This window comes from Protopterus annectens, chromosome 6.part1 (genome assembly GCF_019279795.1).
Source record: "Protopterus annectens isolate FY-2018-M chromosome 6.part1, PAN1.0, whole genome shotgun sequence".
In the NCBI taxonomy this organism is placed as follows: domain Eukaryota; kingdom Metazoa; phylum Chordata; order Ceratodontiformes; family Protopteridae; genus Protopterus; species Protopterus annectens.
This window is the reverse complement of record NC_056738.1, coordinates 267,582,113-267,605,971: the sequence shown is the minus strand read 5'-3', so window position 1 is coordinate 267,605,971 and position 23,859 is coordinate 267,582,113. Positions and strand designations below refer to the sequence as shown.

Below are 23,859 nucleotides of genomic sequence, written 5' to 3'. Positions count from 1 at the left end.
TGAAAGACTAAATGAAGAAGTTTAATATATGCACTTTGTATTTTCTCTATTATTATATGTTATTCATATGATGCTGTGTGTATAGAGCAGCATTATAACAGAATTGTGCCTTTAAGAATTTTTATCATATATTTTTTAATAGGCATTTCATTGGTTTCTTTTTGAAGTGACACCATATTTAAATGGATTTGGAGTGCTTCATTATTATTTTAAGTCTGAAGAAGCGTCCTTAGATACGCAAAAGCACTTACTTTGTGGAATAAAGTGTATATTCTAGCATATATCTAGTGGTTTGCTTCGATTGTTGCAGAGTACCTGCCATTCCTTCTACATTTGGTTTTGGAGTAAAAAGGGTCTAAGAAGGAAACTACCTCTCAGGAAAGCTTTACATAGCTGCAGGGATGTTAAGGTACCAAGGTTCTGTTCAACATTAAAATATGAAATAGCCACTAATGGTACCTTAATAGTACAGAACCTAGTTCAATCATGAAAGACCGAAGTTAGGAAGTCTAAAACCACTGAAATAGTTGAAAATTTATCCACATTCCTTTGGGATGCCCAAATAGAAAATCTCTTCCACTTCTTCTTACAGATTTTTCTGGCAGAGGATCTCTAGGAAGAAATGAGAATGTGGATCACTTGAGAAGAAAGCCTGGACTGACTAGCCATCATTGGAAGAACAGAAACCATGCTGTTAGCCTGAAGGCTCACATGTCCAGACAGGTGAGAAAGAAGGCCCAGATTGGGTTCTACCACCCAAGGAGGGTGCATCAAATGAGGCCAGAGGAAGGGAAACCAGATCTGTCAAGGATTAGAAAGAGGCATTGAGGATGACAGTGATCCTCCTCCCCAGTATTTTCTGCAGAAATTTCAGGGCTGCTAGGGTACGAGGAAAGGCACAGATAAGAAGATCGGGGGGGGGGCTAAGCTTGTGTTAGATCATCCCACAGTGACTCCTCCTTTGGGGGAATCAGGGCAAAGTACCACTATTGCACTTGGAGTTAATGGGATAGGCAAAACGATTGCAGCATGGTTGACCCTACTATCGAAATATTTGTTCTTCCACTTTTGGCGTGAGAGACTACTTAGTTAGACAGCAGCCTTCATCTGCTCAACCTGTTTGCAAAAATGTTGGACTTCTCTGGTATGTACAACGCTATCAGAAAGTGGTTGAAAGATATTGCCAACTGCCACACTCTTATTTCTTCTCGACAAAAAAGGGTAGAAGTGTATTCTCCCTTGTTTGCTGACATACCAAACTATTGACATGTTGTCCATCTGGACAGAAATCATCCCTAAAAGAAGGACAACTTAAAGGGCCTGGAATGCTAGAATGACTGGCCTCATCTCCAAGACACTGATTTGAAGACTGGTCTCGGAAGGAGACAATGTGCGTCTTGGACCATCCTTCCCATGTAATGATACTTCCATCCCACTCTAGCTGGGAAGAATCCCGTGGTAACCATAGCTTTGGGAGGGGAAGGAACAAACAGACAACCTTGGGGAACCCCAGGAGATTGAATCCACCATTTTACGTGAGTTATGCAAATATCTGTCAATCAGACTGGAAAGCCCATGGGTTAGTACATCATGGATCACTGAACTGCAAGTGTCCAGTGAGGAACTCTCATGTAATATCTTGCCAAGGGAACTAAGGTAATGGAAGCCACCAGCAACCCCGATAGTGAAGAATGAATTTGAATGTTGGCATTTGACAGGACTGAAGCTGTAGAGTCTGGTTGCATAGGGTGGACAGTCTGCTCACTGGCAGCCTTGCTATCTATATAGTGGTATTGAAGTGAGATCATATAAAATACAAAAGTCTGTACCAGAGGGAAAAAAAAGAGATTTGTCCTAATTCAATGTTATGCTCAACAGACAGCAAAGATGGAGTGGGTGGTTTCTGGTCCAAACTATTACAGACCTGGTAGGAGGGGTGATAAACTAGTCATCCAGGTAAAGGAACACTTAGAACCTTTCCAGTTTGAGATGAGCTGTGACCACTGTCATACATTTGGTGAACACTCAGGTGGCTATGGTGAGACCACAAGGCAGGGCTCTGAACTGGAAGTGAATGGCTCCCAGCTGGAAACAGAGAAACCTTCTGGATCACCCTGTCCATCATAATGTGATAGTATGCATCCAGAAGGTCTACCTTGCATATCCAATAGTCCTTCATCAGCTTAGGGAGAATGGATCATCTGAAACTTTGTGCATTTGACATACTCATTGTCATGGTTAAGCTCCAAAATTGGCCTCAGGTCCTCACTACTTTTTGGCACTAAAAAGAATCTTGAATAAGTCCCAAATCCTTGTTGATCTGGTGGGACCACCTGGATGACCTGTTTGTCTAGTAGCATTTTTATTTCTATAGATGCTGCTTTTCTTTGCGAGGTTGGAAAATTAAAAACGTTCTTTTGTGGTAGTAGTGGCCAAATAAAGGGAATGGAATTGCCTATGGTTATGACTGTCTGTACCTAGACATCATCAATGATGGAAGTCTGGGCTTGTGGGGCAAAGCAAAGTGCCCCTGACTGCCTCCAGAGTGCAGCAGTCAGGCAATTGTTCAGGAGTGCTGATAAGGCTACTCAGAGAAGGGATTCCTGAAGCCTTGATTTTGTTAGCCTCCTTTGCCCCCTCTGTCACAGGGAGTCTATCTTCCATATTTCTACAGCAAAAAGGGTATTCCTGTCTTGCGGACTCCTAGAGTGTGTGTTCTTGACATTTGGTTTGAAAAGGTTTGAACCATCATAAGGGGCATTTAGAAAGGACATCTTAAAAGGCTTCACAAGGTCACACAAGTGAATTCAAGAATGCCTCCTTATGGTAATGCCTGTACCTGCAGTTCTTAGAATCACTTTCAGTCACCTTGGATATCAGACACACAGAAGGACTGGATACAGCCTGAAGGGTGGCCAGCTGCAAGTCCACAGTTTTCTTGTCCTCTGCACACATGAACCCTGAGAGAGAGAGAAAGAGAGAGAGAGAGTTGGAGAGCTGCTTGGAAAAATATCTCTAATGTGAGCCAAGTAGTTCAACAACTTCATTGTAAATGCAGCTGAAGCATCAACTTTCTTCTCAAACCTATCCAAACTCCCAGACTCTATGTTCAGGGAATGGACAGATGCAAGCTCCTTTTTGGTAGTTGCTGCTACAATAATAGCATCCACCACCAGACCCTTGCTCCTATATTACTGATCTTTTACAGCAACAAGATATTTATCTGGTTTTCAAGGTATTGGTTCTGCCACGTCTGGCTCTTTCCAAGAAGTAGTTGAGCCAGATGCAAAAGCTGACACGGGTGACAGCTGCAGACTGGGGTTTCTTTTTGGGGATAAACTCTTGGCTAAGCTTGTAAGGGCCCCACGGTCATTAGCCTAGTAACCTCCTATTATCCTAAGCCTCAAGAAACACAGATTCCTGTTGGGAGGGGGCTTTGGAAAAACAATCTCATTTCTGTCTCAGAACTTCAAGGATCCCCCTAGTGAGATGTCCTCAAGTGGTTATCTGGGGGACCCCTCATCTGCATCAAAATCAGTGTCTTCAGTAAGTGACTCTGGGGAATTCAATGCGCCTCCTCTTACATATATGTTTCCGAGGAACCTCAGCACAGGGATGTTCCACACAAGACTTAGAAGACGGATGCATGTCCCGGATATGGAACATCTGAAGGCTAGAAGGAATCAGCTGTCCCAGTAGAATGAGCAAGTTAAGGACCTAGGGCTTTTTGCTGAGGGGCAGAGGGAACAGAGGGGAGTGATCAGTATATTCACCAGCACTAGAGACAGCTATCTCAACTGCCTTGAAAGCAGAAACTGATGGTGAACCACAAGCCACCCCAGTAGGAGCCAAAGCCTTCACAACCAGATGGCCTTGGGAACCAACTCAATCCCACTTAGAGACCGACAGTAGAGAAAAGCTATCTAACTCTGAAGCTCTGAGGGGAAGGGAAGGCTCCAACAACTTTAGAATCAATCCTCTGTCCCCAAACTGTTGCCGAAGCTTCAGCTCTGAGATCCCTCCAGATCTGAAGAACTCGGAACCGGTGAGATCAGAGAAGTCTCCAGGGTGGAAGATGATCACATCTTTAGATACAGCATGAACAACTCTTGATGAAATCTCACATTCCGTACCTCAAATATGAAGAGCAAACCAAGGTAGGAGCAACCACTGGTAAAGTTGAAGGGCCAAAGCTCATGGGTCCAATGACAGATACAACCAGGAGAACTCTCCCCCATTAAATTTGGGTCCTGAGGAACTTCTTCATCCTTCTATCCACATTTGCTTCTGTCAGGGTTCTGGCAGACCTAACAAACCTTAGACAGGAAGATGAGGAGGAGGAGGTCTGGATGACTCCTGTACCAGTCTCTCCTGAAGAAAGGGGGAACACAGTCTAGAAGAGAATGGCTCCAGTGAAAATCTTGGCTCTGGTAAGGCACGAGTCCTGGATCTTACAGTTGTTGAATCTAATGAAGGAGTAGGATCAGATGATCTGGGCCTTTGGTGGTTGGAGCCAAAGACAGTAAAGAAGAAGGAAAGCAGTCAGGGTAAAGTTTGCCTCCTTGCCCTTCTCCCTAGGCTTGTCACTTTTCTTCCCTCTAAGTTTGTCTGAGGATTTTTTGCCAGATGGGGGAGCTCCAGTAACAGAAGTCATAAACTTGGATGATTCTCCCACAGAACCCGGGAGAAGTTCTTTCAAAACCTGTTTGTTCCTAAGCTGAATTACAGCCCAGTGGCCAAATGCCATGCAGATAGAGCAGTCCTCCTCTAGGTGGGCAGCGTACAAACAATAAACCTAGTTTTGGGGTGCATCTAAAAGTGGGAGTTTGTGGCTGAAAGCCACACATTTCTTGAAACCTGATGGTTTGTCAGACATGAAAAAGTTCAACAATATAGGAAGAAATTTCACACAAATACCACAAACAGATTGTACAAAATGCCAGCAGTCAAAAAATAGTATCACTCCCGTATTAGTGAAACTTGGAAGTGAGCACTAACATGAGTTCTGGTGGAGGCAAGTACAACATACTACAAATGTAGGGTAGTAGGTATTTTGATTTCAACATTTTAACATTTCAGTATTGTACACTCAGTATTATAACTTTCAGTATATCACTTTTCAACAAAGTTGATACAGAACTCATACAAAGTATTCTCTGCCCACCTTACTCATGTATGCTAACCCTAACCCCACTCCTACCCCTGCCCCTAACCCTTCACAATACATTACTAAGAATCCTTTCCCTAACAGTAACACTGGTCAGGTGATGCTTGATCTAAGTTTTGTAACTGGGGTTGACGGATAGTGGAGCAGAATTTGGCAATGTTTTGTGATTTTTTTCACTGTGTGTGTGCGTGTGTGTGTGTGTGCGCATGCGTCACTCAGTTTGTATGTCATTTGTGTATCACTCATTCGTTTTGTCGACCAGTTATATTATACAAAAAAAATATATATATATATATATATATATATATACATACATATACACACACACACACACACATACATACATACACACAAATATATATATATATATATATATATATATATATATATATATATATATATACACACACACACACATATAAACACACAAATACATACACAGGTGAAGCTTTCCTTCAAAAATAAAATATGGTACTGAAAAGTTGTGACAGCGAGTTTTGGATTTGTTGTTTTCAGTCTGAACTGCAGATTACTTTTCTAAGTGTCGGTACTGGGTCCTGCATTTCTGATAGAGACATTTTTATACATACTAGGAAATATATAATGGAATCACATGTTTAATTATACACTCAGACTGAATGCTTCTCAGCAAACACAAACCCAGATTATAATATAATACTCAAAATACAAATCAAATTGCTTATGCAAAAGTTAACAGAAATACAGCACCACTGCTACATGGATGGAATTCAGCTTAAAAGCATTTACCAAAACAATTAAGCAGGCATATGCTATGCATAAAGGTTTTAAATAAAATATGTACTTACCACCATATTATATGCATCAGGTACTTCAATTTCAAACTGAAATCTTCCACTATGGTAATAACCTTCATCTGAAAAGAGATAATAAAGAATCAAATTGTAAATGCTGTGGTCAAAAAAAAAACAAAGCTAACAAAAAACTGAAATAGATAATACTCAGCCCCTCCCCAAAAAAAAAAGTAAGTAAGACATGTCTATGGATAGAATCCAGATTAAATCAAGGTCCATTAATGACCTGTACATAGAAATATATATATATATATATATATATATATATATATATATATATATATATATATATATGTGTGTGTGTGTGTGTGTGTGTATAGAACTCGTTCACTTGTACACAGAAAACAAGGGTTCTGCATTACGGCATCCCACTCCTCCAATTTTCTCTGCTCCTTTATTAAGCCTTGGTGAAATTAATAAAGCAGAATGGGAAATAAGGTTTTATGCAAAGCATGCAATTTCAATTATTCCAATATAAGAATGAAGGTTCAGGGGTCACAAAATGCCCATCTGATGCATGCAATGATGTACCCAAGGCCTGAATGGATTTGCTGAGCTTATAGTGTTCCACTTTCTTCAACAACGGAGGGATAGCATGAAAAGTCATCACACTCCACACCATAAAGCATAGCTTGTGTTCTCACTCCATGGGGTGAAGGGATGAGGAATGAAACCTGACTATGATCCAGCCATCCTGGGTAGTGGGCTGGGCACTAGAGCCAGCCAGCCTGAGAGGGAGAAAAGTAAAGTGTAATTTATGCACATTTCTCAGAGACCCATTGAGGTGAATGTCATGGTGCACCTCTCCCACAACAGATATTGTCTGACAAAGGAGGAAGGTGCCCACTGGATAAATCACCTGTAGAATAAGGTGAGAGCCCTATGCTGAATGCCCCCCTGCCCCAACTAATGAGCAGTACTTAAAGGGGTAATTACAGCTGCATTTATGAAAATTCCCTTTTGGCCATCTGTATGACAGCTTTGCTCCAACTGATTATTGTACTGAAAGAAAGAATGGGGCTGAGATCAAGGCAGCCAGCCAGACAGCTCAGCAGGCATAGACACAAAAAATAGAGCCTGCACTAAGGATTCGATCTTCCAACACACCAGCCAGCCTTCTGCTGCTCGGATTGTCACTCAAACTCATGTCATCTTCACTGAAATGAGTGAACTGTATCTACTTCACTGGATGAGAAGCAACTTTCTACAATTCACATTTCAGTGGATATCTGGGCGTTGTGTTGACTTTAGTCATTTGATTTTTGCTTTACTAATCACCTAGTGTGATTATTTTGTGGTTATTTTGTGGTTCTGAGCTTTCTATATTACATTACATCTTATTTCCTTGACAACACTTAAATGCATTTAACACTCTACCTCTCCTGATGTTACTTCCATGTTATAAACCATAAAACAACTGTGGCAGACTGACCTGCAGGAACAACAGAAGAGCAATTTCAGTTCAGAGTTTCACCCAAGGCAACAATGCAAGAAACATTCAGTCTCAACATAGAAATCTCTCACTTCACCTGACAGAACTAATTCTAAGGAAGTGCTACCTGGAGCAATCAACCATCAAGGAAGGATATGAGAGTTCTACAGGTCTCCAGTACTCAATCTGCATCACATCAGTGTTGTACATCTAAACAATGTTTATTGAAAGTTTTCACAATCTTCCAAACAACTGCATTACAAACTTTAGAACAGGATAACAAACTTCTTGTCAGGAAAGAAAACACATGAGGAATGCCTGAGTAGGGCTCCCCCTCCCTCGAAGATTAATATTGTCATTTTAACAATGTACAAGTGAATATGCCAATATAAATTAATCTGAGGATCTGGTGGTGCTGTGGTTTATTAATTCTGCTTATATGATGAAATGAAAAGAAAAATGCAAGTGAGAAGTTGATTTAAGCAGTTTTGAACTGCTATGAAGTCAAGCTGAATCCTGGGCTAATAAGACTGTCTTGAAGCTAACACAATCTGCTGACTAAAAAGATGATGGGCAGCATGGAAGAAGAGATCTAAGTCAATAATGTCAGAAGTCCACAAAAGTAATACTGATTTATTTGATTACATTAATGTCAGTTTAAGAATGGTGGCAACCTCAAGTTCTCCTTCTCACCAGTTGGTAGACTTTAGACAGGGCATGACTGAGGTGAAACAGGATAAATCCCTCAGAAGTAATGCTGTAATTTTTAGAAGATAAAATTGTTGATACGGAAGACAGAAGCAACTCTAGAAATATATACTACTGAAAAGACAGAGGGAGTAAATTCTGCAGAGTTTGTGAAAGATATTGCCAGTGAACTGAACCGATCTTCTGACAGCAGAGAGAAAAACTGAGAGGATCCACAGGGTTTTTCATTCACAAGCCCTTCAGAGTGAGTTTCCAAGACCCCCTTATTTGGTTCACTTCCACACCTATGACCTTAAATAAAGGATTCTGTCAAAACTGTGGGGTTCTAGAAAAGAAAAAGGAGTCAGAAACTAGAGTGTGATGTGAACTTGATTATTCAGCTGAAACAAGGCAAGAGAGATGCTTTCCATGATGCAATGAAGCTGTGCAGGACAGGAATTTTTAAATGTAAGATGATGAATCCAACCTGCTTCAGAATGAACCTTCCTGGAGGAACATTTACATTGTATGCCCCTGAAGATGCAGAGGCTAAACTCTATCCACTGATTCACAAATGAGGTGAGGGCTTGTCTCAAATGGCAGGTTTTGCAGAGGAAAACTCCAACCACTTCAGAGCAACTCAGAAAGGAAAAACAAAACAGATGTTTTCCCAGTTTTGAAGAGAAGAATGATAGAAAGGCAGAAAAGCAGGCTTTGTGGTGAATCAGAAAGGAAATAATACTGAAGGGTTCTAGCTCTAGACTTTTAAGATTTTGTCAATGAAAACTGACCTAAGACATTGTTTCTATTACTAGATACATCTATTCTACCGTAGCTTTATGCCTGGCATCCAAAGAACTGGATATATACGACACTAAGGATTCACTGACTTCAATGCAAGTACAAATTTTCCTCTATACAATGTAGCATGCACAACTCTGGTTTACAGCATACCATATGAAAAGGTTTGGGTGTCGAGTGGTACTTCTCCATTTAAAGCTTACTATTCTAAGCTAGTGTTTCTGTCCTACATCCCATCGACATAACAATAGATCCACTGTTGTCCATCTCTGTCTGGTTCAACCTGTGAGACTTCAAATCCAACTCAAATCAGACACCAGCCAGTTTAAAAGCCTTTAGTCCATTTTGGCTCCATCAACTTCCCACATTCCTCCATCAATTTTCCAGATCGAGTTTGCTCCATAAGTGAAAACATGATGACACAACATATCTAACTGAACCACACATCTTCCACAACTGGAAAATGAACACCCTGAGGAAATGTGAGACTCTAAAAGAGTTGAATGAAGAACTTCCAATGTCTGGGCATCCCAGACGGGAAGCCAGAAGGGTGGGGAGGTTGAACCAGAAGGAGACACACAACACAGATCTATTATTATGGTGAGTTCATAACTTTTGTATCTGATGCGGTCTCCTTTATCTGGATTCAATATGTGGGACAGAGTCCCCAGCCACAACAATGCCTCTGGAGGAACTAAGGTAGGATATTCTGCAACATAGTAAAACCAAAGAAAGCCCTGGACCTGGACTGAATATTCATCTTATAATGCAACACAAAAGCGTGGTGGCCCATCCAGGTATCAGCAGCACAAATATCACTACTCTAGAAAGAAAGGTTGTAGAGGTAGCTACAGCCCTAGCTGAATGACCTTTAGCCTTGTGTAAAACAATCTTGCCTTTCAAAGAATATACAAAGAAAATACAGCCCTTGACATTGGCAGTCATCACTAAATGCAGTCTTGGGTATTGACTAATATTTTCATGGTATTACATTGGAATGTAAAGGCTAGGCTTAAAATGACCTCTGGGACGATAGCCTAGTAATCTCCTGTGATCCTATGATCTTACAGCCACTTAGATAAAGTTAATTTACACAGGAGAGCCCAGTCTGGATACAGAAAAGGAGACAAACAACTGGCTAAACTTCCTGAGAGACTTGGTACAGTCAAGATAAAATCTTAATTGCCTATGCACATCCAAACAATGCAAAAGATATTTGCCTTTGTTGGAAAAATTGGGAAAAAACATAAGAAGATGAATGGAACTGTTAAGGTTATTTTCGGAAGCTAACTTATGCAAAATGGAAGGGTTCATACTATGAGAAACCCCGTCCGTATGGAACACCAAATAAGGGGAAGAAGAGTCAGGAGACTGCAACATTGAAACCCTTTTGACAGAGGTAATCGTTACCAAAAAAAGTTTTCCAAGACAGCAATTTCAAATTGGACAAAGCTGAAGGTTCAAAAGGGAGGACCAGCCAGACCAAAAGGTCCCCAAGCCTCCACCTACAGAACAAATCTTTTTTATTTACTGATATATACTGTTAGAGTGGATTATTTCTGAGAAGAGTACAATATAAGAATGACCACCTGTGAAAGCTTGGGATTCCTGGCCATCAAGGGAAATGGAGGAACCATGCAATTAACTTGAGGAACTTAAGGTTTGGGGATCCAGACCAGCTTTGTGAAAAATGAGATCCAGAATGGGATCCAATATCCAAGGGATGATTTCAGAAGAGGCCAAAGGAAGGGAAACCACACATGGCAAGGCCAAAAGAGGAAGATGAGGATTACTGTAGCTCTGCAGTGTGATACATACCATCAAGGAAACTGGGAAATGAGCATAAAAGAGACTTGGAGGCCAAAGCAAGCATCACAGCTTCCCTGGGTGCTTGTCCTGGAGGGGAAACAATGGTGTAATAGCTGTGACACTTGTTGGTTGGGGATGCAAACAGGTCCCAACACGGAGTGCCCCAGTGCCACAAAATCCAAGCTGCCACTGTTGGATTTAGAGACTACTTGTGATGCGATAAAGTGCTCCTCCTGAAGCTCTCAGCCAGAATGTTGGACTCCCCCTGGATATGGGTTGCCACCAGAAACTGCTGACAAGAAATTTCCCATTGCCAAACCATCATGGCCTCCTGACAAAGAGAATAAGAATGAATTCCCCCCTGTCTGTTGAGATACCAGACGACCAACATATTGCCTATCTATATCACAATCACACCCCTGGGAGGGCATCCTGAAATGCCTCCAATGCTAGTAGGACTGCTCTCATCTCCAGAGTGTTGATGTGAATGTGAGCCTCTGCAGAAGAGCAGGACCTCTGAACTGTTCAGGGTAACCATAAGCAAAGGAGAAGGAATTACAAATGGTCTCCCTTGCACTATTAATGGAGACTGCAACCATCACTGATTCTGCTCGTGCCACACTCTCATTAGTTGTACGGGGAAATCCAATGGATAAGTAAAGAGGAGCCACTAAATGGCCAGAGTCCATTGTCGGGCCCTCCTGTGAAATCTGGCTATAGATGCTGCCATATGACCCAGAAGCTTTAGAAGTGCGTCAGCCAGAGGTTTGGAATTTGCAAGAACTGACGGTGCCTGAGCATAAAGGCTAAAATCTCTGGAGCTTGGGAGCCTGCTAATTTGATGGACTGTGTCCAGATAACACTCTATGAACTCTAAGACTTGTAGAGGCTGAAGGCTCGATTTTGGACAGTTGACTGTAATGTCTAAGTTGTCGCGTAGTCGGAGTAAGGAGTCACTGGCCGGGACCAAAGATGCTTTTGTGGGGGTGATGAGAAGCCAATTGTCTAGGTACAGGAAGACCTGAAATCCCTGCAAGCCAAAATCAGGCTGCAACCACTGCCATGCACTTGTTAAACACTCAGGGGGCTGGAATGAGACCAAATGGCAGGGTGCTGAACTGACAGCGATGGGGTCCCAAGCTGGAATCAATGGAACCTCCATGAATTTTTTACAAAGTATTTTACAAAGAGCTAATCGGAGGAAGGGCACTGAGAAAAACTCTGATCTGTGATATATAACTAAGTATCCTGTTTTGTGCTTATTTTTACTAGTTATTGCTTATAGATATTTCCAGCACTTTTATTGCTGCTGCATACTTTTTACTGTATTTTCTAGCTATAAACTAATCTGCATGGTTGTACTAAAATTTTCTGCCTCATAGGGCCTGATAAATAAGGTTTTTACTGCCACACTGTTTGTAAATCTTTTCTAGCTAGTTTCACTGTATATGAGGTATTAAATTAAAATTTTCTCAACTTGTTAAACATCTGTTTGTGTTTGTTTGTTCTGATTTCCTGCCAAGGAATGTATATAAACTGGTTTAGTTTCACACCCTCCCTCCCTGTTGGCCTGTGAGAAGGCCAACCTACTTAATTTCTTAACCTTGAATTATCTTCTGCTCCTCCTTTCTCCCTTTCCACTTTAATAAAAAAAAAAAAAAACTTAGCTAAAATCTCTCTGTGTTCTGACTGAGTGTGCTTCTCAACTGATAAGTATATTTTTTGGCATGTTTTAATTGTTCAGAGTTGAATAAAACAATGCTTGAATTCAGTTCACAATACATTTTGAATAAATTGCATTTATTTAAACTGTTTTTGCTTTAATACTGCTGCACATTCAAGTGTGCGAGCTTGCACTGCACTTGAATTGTTTTTAGTGCTGTTTTAGCTGGTTTTCTGTATTAAAAAAATTCTAAGTTCTAACCCTTTTCCTGCCTTTCCTGTAACTAATCTAGTCCAGGTACAGATTTGCTGTATCCAGGACTGTTTGTAAGCTTTTGAGCCCCCCCCCCCAAGTCTTTCTGTGGTGGAGGAAAGCCTTCTAACTTATCAGTGGGAGTGGTAAGCACTAGGTAGGCTAGCTATCACAAGAGGAGTGGTTTCTGGCCCAGACATTGTAGTATATTGGTCATTTGGGCAGTTTTTCCATCTCTTTCTACTTTCTGGTTTAAAAGCCCATGTTTGCACTTTTCCCTCTTTCCTGTAACTGAGTCTAGTCCAGACAAAGATTTGCTGTATCCAGGACTGTATGTAAGCTTCTGAGCCTACCAAGCCTTTCTGTGCTGGAGGGAAGCATTCTAGCTTATCAGTGGGAGTGGTAAGCACTGGGTAGCCTATCTACCACAGGAGAAGTGGTTTCTGGCCCAGAAACTGTAGTTTATTGGCCATTTGGGCAGTTTTTCCATCTCTTTCAACTTTCTGGTTTAAAAGCCTGCATTTGGACTTGTTTATCACCTTTCCTTTAACAAGTATAGTGCAGATACAGATTTGCTGTCTCCAGGACTGTTTGAAAGCTTCTGAGCGGTGTCAAATTGTGCTCTTCAATTTTTTCCTTAGGTCTACTAGTTCTCTCCTTCCTGCACTTTTACTAGCATACTAATCTAGCACTTTACCAGCAATTATTGTAGCATACAAAAGGGCTACCAGCACTAAACGTTCTACAAGGAAACAGCTCCAGTACTTATTATTAATGACCACCCCTCCAGGCATGTCTAAAGTTCAGTTCTCTGTGCTTTTTTCTATTAACCTGATGAACTTGGGCATCCTGAAGCAATGTAGCAAATGCCTCATGTACACTGACAACCCTCTCCTCTTACCTCCCAACACTCAGACTTGGGAGAGATGCACTTATATATCCAAACTGGAAGCCACACACTCTCCAGCCAAGACTAGAATAGCTGGTCAAGAGGAGAAGGTCAACACTTGCACCACACCACATGAAACATACAGTCCTCCAGAACACACGCCAGCACTGCCTTCACATAAAACACAAACCACGCACCCACCTTTGTGGAGGCACTCAATAACAATCTACCCAAACAGCAGAGACCTCCAAGGCAGAAATGCACTCGACCACCACAACACAACACTAATCATGAGACACATGACTCTCCTAAACAGTGTGCCACTCAACCAAAGCCCTTAAGGCAAAACAGCATGCCCAACATACAAGTCATAGGTGACTCAATAGTGAGGCACACTGATGACCCACTCACTAGGTTGAGTAAGGAGAAAGTAACAGTCAGCTACCTGTCAGGCACTAGGATCTGCCACATAACACACGCACTCAGGTCCCTCAACAACAGGTACAAATATGACTCTGTCATTGTACATATGGGTGTAAATGACTGAGATGTACCTCCCTGAACAACATGAAGAGAGACATGGAGGAGATCTTGGATTATGTAGCCCATGTGGGTATGACCCTAGCCCTGAGCAGCATCCTACCATCACCCAGAATAATACCACAGTACAAGCAGAAAATTATTTATTTCAACATCTGGCTAAGTTTCTGGTGTCATTCTAAGGTCTAAGGGGATCCAGTATCTGTCTGCCTGGGATGACATGATTGACAGACCTCGATCCTTTGCCAGAGATGGCCTGCTTCTGTCACCCCTGGGCTTCCGGATACATGCCAAGGCTCTTGCCAACTCTACAGTGCCTGTTTTAGGCAGTGTTCCAAACACCAAATTACCACTCTAACAGCTAAAAACAAATGCAATCTGAGGGTCATGCTGCTCAATGCTAGAAGTCTAAATCTCAAAATGCACTCACTCGAAGCACTCCTTAAACTGGAGAACATCGACATTTGTACTGTAACAGAGACCTGGTTCAAGGCAGCAGAAAGCACTCCTGCACTACCAGGCTATAACTCATTCCACATCTTTCGGGCCCAGAACTTGGACAGAAGCTCCAAAGGCGGTGGTGTTTTCATATTCATAAAGGATATGCACACCTCCAGACTGGTAGCCCAACATAACGCATCTGAGATATTCCAGGTGCAGCTAACATTGGATAAGACAGCGATTCAGGTCATAGACTGTAATAGGTCCCCAACCAAGTCCCAAGACTCACACTCCACGTTCCTAAGCACCCTGGAGAATATTAAGGTCCAACCTAACACTGGCATACTGGACAACTTAAACTACCTCACCATTAACTGGTAAAACTACTCATGTACCAGTACACTTGCCCAATGTTTCCTGGAATTGATTAATTCCAATGCCCTGGACCAGCTCGTTCTTACCCCCACTAAAGGTAGCAACATCCTTGACCTGGTCATTACTAACATGGGCAATCAATGCTCTATACCAATAGTCATCTCCTCCCTGGTTAGATCCGACCACAAACTAATCACTTTGGAAATCCACATCCCTACCACCCCCCACCCCCGCAAAGGTAACCACCATGAAAAACTTCTCCAAAGCTAACTTTTGGCTACTAAAAACAGAGATGGCTAACTTCACAGCACCCATGCAAATGGAGATCAGTTGTATGACCGCTGAATCATACACCAATGCACTGTACGAACACGTACACAAATGCATGGCTCTCGCCATACCCAAAAGAACCAAGACGCTCTCCTCCAAAAAAAGGAAGCAAATCTGGTGGTCCCCTGCCATAAACAAACTCTACAACAGAATGATGAAACTGATGTGGGATAAGGTGAAGTCCCAAGACTGGAAAAACTCTCTTATCAGTCTCAACAAAAAGTTGAGATCCCTCATCAAATCCTCTAAAGCTAGCTATGAAAACAGAATGGTAGCAAATAATAAACACAACCACAAGGCCTTCTACAGTTATGTAAAGAATCTCCATGGCAATACTCAGATTTGCTCTGAGCTACTGCAGACTGGTACCTCCTACACCGAGCCAACAGATATTGCCAATATATTGGCCGACGATTCAGTGCCAACTTTACCCCTCTCCCTCAAGGGACCAGTCACAATATCAGTAGATTGCGAGGCACCCAGTATTACTGCTGCACATGTTAAAACAGCACTGTCCAAGGCCAAGAATATAGCTTCTATGGGACCTACATGAACCACAGATTGAACTGGCACCTCACCTGTGTGCCCTGTTCAATCATAGCCTCACCTCAGGCTTTGCCCCTACCGAATGGCGCAGTGCTACACTCATCCCTCTCCACAAAGGTGGAGTGACTACAGACCCTGGGAACTATTGCCCCATTTGCCTGAAAAGTCTAATAAGCAAAGCTATGGAATGCATCATCATGGACCTAATAAACAAGGATATAGGGAATCACCAAACTCTGGATCCCACACAGTTTTGTTTTGTAAAGGGTAGATCATGCCTGCTCAACTTGGTCAACTTCTTTCAATCAGTCACCAGAGCTGTGGATGAAGGCAATGTGGTTCATATAGCCTACCTTGATCTGGCCAAGGTCTTTGACACCATTCCCCACTCAGGAATCATAGAAAAACTCACTAAGCTAGCCATCAACCCCTATATCACTAGGTGGGTTGCAAACTGGCTCACAGCTAGAACCCACAGTGTGAAAGTAGCTGACTACAAGTCACACTGCTGTCCCATCACGAGTGGAGTCCCACAGGGTTCGGTCTTGAGTCCTCTCCTGTTTGATGTCTACTTCTCTGAAGTCCAGGTCAACATAAAGGGACCCTGGCTGGCAAAGTCCGCAGATGATTTCAAGTTGGGAACTACTATTAACTCCTCAAGTGATGTTGACATCCTACAGAAAGACCTCATTCAGACCAATGACTGGTGTCAGAACCATGGCCTTAAGCTAGTGCCAAAAAATGTGTCGTCATCCCCTTTGGAAAAAACCCAGTTCCCATGTATTACCACATTGATGGTAGTCCACTGAACACAGAAGGCATTATAAGAGATTTGGGAACACAGGTTGGCAACAACCTCTCTTTTTTGCCACATTGATGGTAGTCAGAAAAGTCCTTCTATGTGGCACATCTCATTACTAAGGTTTTTTTCCCCAGAGAAAGAAGAGGCATTCTCCTCTACTGTTTCCTTATTATAATAACCATTGAGTAGTACAATTTGGCTGGTATGTATACCAAACACCACCAACAACAACACAAGCAGCAAAGCAACAAAAAAAAAAAGGACCCCAAGGCTTTAAACACTTGTCCTATATGGACCGACTAAAAAAACTCCAACTCCTCTCTGTCCTGTATCATGATCTCTACTGAGATCTCTAGACATACAAAACCATGTCTGACCCAGCTCTGTTAGATATGCTACATCTAAAGAAATCCCACCACACCACACACTCCAGAGACCTCAACCTCATTTCCACAATCAACAGAACATGCTGGAGGGGCAAGTTCATAACCCAGAGACTGCTCATGCTAATAGAATAGGCTCCCATACATGTCAAGCAGAGGCACCTCACCCTCCCCCTTTCTGAAATCTTGATGAGTGGATGGGAAAAAAAAAAACCCCAGTGTGTTCACTCCAGTGACTTTAGAGAGAGAGAGCAGGAACTGATGGTGGTGCATGATGGGCCAGGGCTTCTATACTCTTATAAGGTCAGGAGGGGGGCCCATGGCCTAGTGCACACCTATGAACCTATGTAAGTAGGGCAGAGCAAAGAGGGCAACTTTTTGAGTCTGTCAATGCAGGACATGTGTTTATGCCTAGGATCCTCTTTGTGAGGTACTTTTGTGGTCTCTGCAGCTGTTGCAGGTGTCTAGTGAGATACATGCCAAATGGGGCATTATACTCATTGATTGGTCTAATGAGGGAATAGTAGAGGGAGACGATAACCTCTTTCTTCCTGGATGCAAAACCCTTGGTAATGAGATGTGCCATATAGAACGGCTTTCTGACCACAGTGGCAATGTGGTGGTCAAAGGAGAGGTTGCTGTCAACCTATGTCCCCAGATCTCTTATAACACCTTCAGTGTCCGGTAGGCTACTATCAATATGGTAATTAGTGGGAACTGACTTGGAACATGAGAAGGAACTTGTCACCATATGCCTGAGTATGCAAAAAAATTTATTGGTTCAATTAAATGAGGAATACTTAAAGGAACATTATAAGCTTGGCTTGGTCTGAAAAATAACTGCAAACAGTCAGCCAAAGGAAAGCAATATGTTTAACAGGAAATAGCATATTTCTGTGTAGCTGTGTGTGTATGAGATAAATGTGAAATGCAAGAGCTGTGAGAAGCTTAAATAACAACAAAGGGTTTGTAATCTTTGAAGGTTATTTCATGTTCAGGGGAAAATGCTTTGGTCATTCTGAAACAATTACATAGCCTTAGCAATTAACTCAGGAAATGAAATATTTGGAAGTTGGCTGCAGATATGACAGTAATTAGAAGTGGGGTGGAGATAATGAAATGCATGAAAGATGCATTGGATAATATGTTTCTTTTGTCTACAGCTAAGATAGTGCTGTATGTTCACCCAGAAGTTTTGTTCTGTAGTACACTTCCATGTAGGGGACAATGAAAAAATATTAAGCTGCCATTTTTGAATTTTTGTACAAATGAATGCTTAATGATTTTTAATCTAAAAGTTTGATACAGTTTGGGATGCAAGAAATGCCCTTTACAAAGCTGACAAATAATGCAAAGGAAGTTAATATAATGTTACATTTATATTTGAATGCAGCACCTCTCAGTAGCTTGTATAACCAAAAGTTAAGAGTTGATACCTAAAAGGAAGGTATTGTAATAGTGAGCTGCTATATACTAAGTGTTAGCAGTATTATCAGTATATCACGGAATGTTGTTTACCAAATCCTGAAAAAAAGATCCACAATATTTGTGTATATTAGGGAAATAAGGACTCTGTTTTACTGCAAGAAATGCATTTGAATGGTATTCAGCATATGTAACCTTGGGCATAAATTATTATGGATTTTATCATATCCATTGACAGTGAATGGAGTTTGTTATACAACTGCAAATAAATATGGCTTTTGAAATGCTATAAAGTACAAAAACATAATGAAGACAGATTTACATTAGTAAGAGGGAAGCTACCATGAGTGTTATGCAAGACTGTAAATCTGCATATCCCACCATGGACTGCTCTACAAATTTAAAGTTAAAAATGTGACTTGGATGATATTCTAGGCAGGAGAAAAGAACACATTTTTCCACTGGTGAGGTGCACACTAGCATAGAGCTCATGGGGTGCCTTTGTTACAGCGATTTACTTATAAGTATAAAAAGAAAAGAAAAACGGCTTAAAAAACACCAAGCTAAACTTTTTTAAATACACAAATGCAACTGGTAAGCGCTTTTGTTCAACTTGGTTGCTTTCACTTGGTCTGAAGAAGTTCATGTTGAATGAAAGTGCTTACCAGTTGCATTTGTGTATTTAATAAAATTATTTATAAGTATGCTACACTGATGAGGATGACAAATGTACATGACAAATTAAGGCTTCCTAGAGATACATGTACGCCTTTCTCATATAGATCTACATCATATTCAAGAACAGACAAAAATCACAGTTAGAAAGGAACATGCACTTCTTATTTAAAGTTTGCATACATACCCTGCTTCTTTATTAGACCACTGTCCACTGCTCATGAGAGGGTATGTTGACAATGACAGGTTCAAAATAAACTAAAGATTTAACATGCATTTCTGTAAATAGGAATACTTTAAAAGTAGACTGGAATTGTTTTTAGATAGTAACAATGAGCCTTCCACATAACAGGAAAATCAGATAATAAAAATATGGGACAGGTACAAGGAAGCTGAGATGGATTAGGAAGGAAAGATAAATAAAATAAGGGGCTTCCTAAGCAAAATCTCATTAAAAAGCTTGAACCAGGATCAGGGCAACTGCTTAATGCAAGAAGTTACAGAGGATGAGATGGAAACAAAACAATGGAAAAACATTTCAGCCTGACGGTTTACCATTAGAAATATATTTATTTTACATTTGTTTACCAGGGATGTCCAACTGGGCCAGTGGCCCTTTATCAGAGGAGACCCGGGGAGAAAAACTCCATTACAAAAACACATTATAAACAATACAAGAAATCAACAACAACCAAGAATGCATAACTTTGGTAAGTATAGGTAGTAAACAGATTATACATAAACAACAACAACTGAGAGAGCAATATAAACTGGAAAAAAAGAAATCTAACAAATAGATTAGCATGGAATAGCTTGTGCCATCGCAGAGAAATGACTGATCAGCAGATCAATATCATGATTTGGTGGTAAATATTTATGAGATACATGTATGGTATATGAACAAGAATATGGCTGACTGTTGTTATTGTTAGTGTTACTTGTTCTAAACAGTGATAGCTAAGGCAATACTGAGGTGAAGTACAAGAAGGAGGGAATATGATAAAAATGTAGGAAACTTGAGACAGTTAGATAAAATAGGAGCAGTAGTGAGCTTGAGACAGATAGAGAGAAACTGGAATTCCGTGAGAGAAAGGGATAGTTTGGATGTTAGAATTTAGTAAGGGAAGAGATATTTTGGTTGTAAGAACAAGGAAGGACAGAATGATCAGCCTGTTTTAGTGCAGGAGGAAAACCAGTTTTTGCTTAGGTATTCCTTAAGCACTAGTTTAAATTTGGATGTGTTGCTAGAATTTAGTATTGTTTGAGGCACGGAATTCCAGAACTTGGATATCAAATGGGAGAAAAGACAGCTACCATAAGAATTATTAGATTTAGTTACTTTGAGTAGTAGTTTGTTGGAGGATCTTAGCGCCCTGCCATTTGAATAGGGCTCCACTAAGCTCTTGAGTAATGGACAGTTGTCTGGATGGTGGAAGATGGAATGAATGAAAGTTAGTTGGTTGATGGATAGGAGATTGGGTAGTTCAATCCAATTTAGTTTATGAAGTGCTGTGCAGTGATGTGATCTGTAAAGGAGGTTAGTAGTGAATCTTGCGATTTTGTTACAGGAGGACTCCAGTTTGTTTAAATCTGATTTTCTGAGATTAGTGAATACTAGTGAAGCATACACAAGGGTTAAGAGTAGATGAGTCCTAGCTATGGAATATGTAGTGGACTCAGTTAGGTATGGCTTAACTCTGTGTGTCCTGTTTAAAGATAAATTTATTAAGGGCTTTACTAAACTTCCTAAAAAGGAAAGCAAAGGTGGTGTAACCAAAAGGCCTTTAGGCATCAAAGGATAATACTCTTTCTCACCTATCAGCCACTTCCCAGCAAGTATTTAAAGATGAAGTTATATCAAAGCAGGAATAACCAAAGGGTGTGAGATTGCCTACAGGGACATGTTCAACCTATGCCAGTCAGCTAGCATCAGCTTGGTGCATGTGAATGGAATTGACTCACTAGATCAGAACTAACTTCAGAAAGTGGTTCATTAATTCAAGGGGCAACTCAGTGCAAGACAAATTAGGTATTACATGCTATAGGTTTAGAGGACCAGAACAGCCCACACACTGGATATTATTCTAAATAACAGGTGCTGGTGGGAAAAGCAATTCACTCATCTGTCATCTGCATATAATAAGCAGATTGATGAAATTTAGCTAGCTTCTCCCCTGCTAATTAATATATATATATATATATATATATATATATATATATATATATATATATATAGAGGTTACCTTCATTTGATTGACAGCCCAATTGACTGAAACCCATTTGATCAAAATTTCATTTGACTGACAAACAGTAATTCAGTACACTTCAAGGCAAATAACAGGGATTGGTCCCCCTCCCCAATGTTGTGCGACCCTGGAGTTGGTATATATAGTTGTGGGGTGTGGGGGGGTGCAGTCCCCCATATTGGTGGGTGGGGTGGGGGCAAAGCCCCCCACCTAGTTTCCTTTAACACCTCCACACACCCCCTAACTATATATACCAACTCCAAGGTCGCACGATCTTGGGGAGGGGGACAAATCCCTGTTATTTTCCTTGCATACTGGTTTTCAATCAAATGACATTTCGATCAAATGAGTTTAGATCAAATGAAGGTAACCCATATATATATATATATATATACATACATACATACATACATATATATATATATATATATATATATATACATACATACATACACACACACACACACACATACACTAACCCTAAGATTGCAAAGTATCTGGGAAAGGGCATACTCTCCAACCCAATAATTGTGCGACCTTGCACACTTCTCGACCATCTGTGGAGTCAACCAAATTCTGTCCACTAAACAGATGTCTACCAAACACTGTTTTGACCAAATTCTCACAAACATATATATGTGTTTATGCAACATGTTTCATGAGAGGCAAACTCACAAGTTGTGAACCAAGTTACCTAAAATCCTATAAAAAAAAAATATTTCATGCATTACACAAAGCACACATACTCTTTACTATTTTTTTAAGTCTGAATTACTGCTTCACATTCATGGGTGGCTGCGGTGGCGGTGGTGCAGCATTTACCATTGTCAACTCACAGCAAGAGGCTCTCCAGTTCGATTCTCGGTTGGTGTGCCTCCCACATTCCAAAGACATGCAGTAGGTGGACTGGACACTGTAAAATGGCCATAGGTGAGTGTGTGTGTGTGAGTGAGTAGTAAGAATGAACTACTGTGGCAGGGCTAGCCACCCGGTGGTGTAAACTTTGGCTCGAGATGACTGTCGCTGCTAAAATGACACCCTGACCCCGTGTATAAAAATGGGAAAAAAGGGGATGAGGATGGATGGATTCATGGGTGACTGAATAAACAGTTAAGTGAACACAGCTTTACATAGTTTCTCTAAACTTATGAAAGGGCTGTCTTAAGGGTGGTTTTCTATTCCAATGCTGTGGCAAGTTTTAATCAATCTTTTATACTGTTTTTTTTTCAGTAGTGTAATGAGGGTTATGTTAGGATTCGTTCATTTTACAGTGCAGTTATATTTTAGCTCATTTAGTCATGGTACAAATATTCAGAATCAGTTTGCTTTCACTGATAAAAATGCTTTCTGAACAACTAGCTGCAGTCCATGTTTATGTTTTTTTTAATTAAATTTGCTTTAATTTCTAGAAGGATTATTTAGGCTTTATTTTTATTTATTTTTTTTTTTGTTTTGTTTTTTTTTGGGGGGGGGTTGTTGCGCTCATCGTTTTTTGTTTGGACAGAGTTTCTTTAATTGATGCTAATGTCGACACAGTGTGAATAAATGTTTCATGATGTGGGTAGGATACAACTGAAAATATGTACACTCCAGCACAAATAAACATTTCTGGGCATTGTTTGGATAAATGCATCAACATGTTAAATGCATATATAAAGTTCTGTAATGTTAGTGCATGTTTGCTTCACTATCTTAGTTATAAAACCTGAAGCTAATATCCTCCATACTGAAATGGATAAAGACATAAAAATAAAAAACAAAGAAAAGAAGTTCTACAAGAAAATAACATGGTATCACCTGCAACGTATCAGACAGTAATTTAATTTAAAATCCTACAAGGTAATCTAAACTAAACTAATCTAAACTCTAAACAAACTCCAACAGATTTACCATAAAATAGTCAGATTCATTACTAACTCCCCATACAACTCACACCATTGCATTTCTTTAAACAATATTCAATGGCTTGAACTTCCCCAATTTCTGCTATCTTATCAGTTTCATATGCTACACTCTATTCTTTATAAACCCTCCTTCTGTCCATCTCTATCTTCCTTAGTCTCCATCTACATCCCATCCAGGACCCTCCATACTTCTAACCAACAATTACTTGATATCTACCACCCAAATAGGTCAGTAGGCAAACTACTCTACAAACACTCCATTGCCCATGCTTGGAACAAACTTCCCCTTGACTTATGTTTAATCTCCCACACCTCACACTTTAAAAGCTTATTTTCTCAATTCCAGAACCTGCCCTTGCCATGACCCTACCTAGTCTTCCTTCCCTTTATGTACCCTCAAAAGGGCCATACTTAGTACCTCATTACACCTCTCTCTCCAATGTGTCTACTATGCATTTGCATAATTTTATACAAACAATTTTTTATTGTTGACCTATTGAACTATATCAATGTACAATTGTTACTTAGCTTCTTTTTAATGCAACTTTAACTTTATGCATGTAACCCAACATATGTGAATCTTTTTGCTATAACTGCTATTATATCAATATTGTTTAAAATTGTACTTGTTTAAAATGTACTACTGGAGCTTTTCTCCT

General features: G+C 40.6%; 1 protein-coding gene across 2 annotated transcripts in view; it reads right to left on the bottom strand.

Annotated features, from left to right (window-relative positions):
* The window catches only part of UBE2F (ubiquitin conjugating enzyme E2 F (putative)), a 2,002,640-nt gene that overhangs the window by 1,226,531 nt on the left and 752,250 nt on the right, over positions 1 to 23,859 (bottom strand). For both annotated transcript variants that reach the window (XM_044075697.1, XM_044075696.1), the window contains one exon: positions 5,995 to 6,062. In XM_044075697.1, the coding sequence (XP_043931632.1) occupies positions 5,995 to 6,062 (68 nt within the window). The remainder of the gene's footprint in view (positions 1 to 5,994; positions 6,063 to 23,859) is intronic.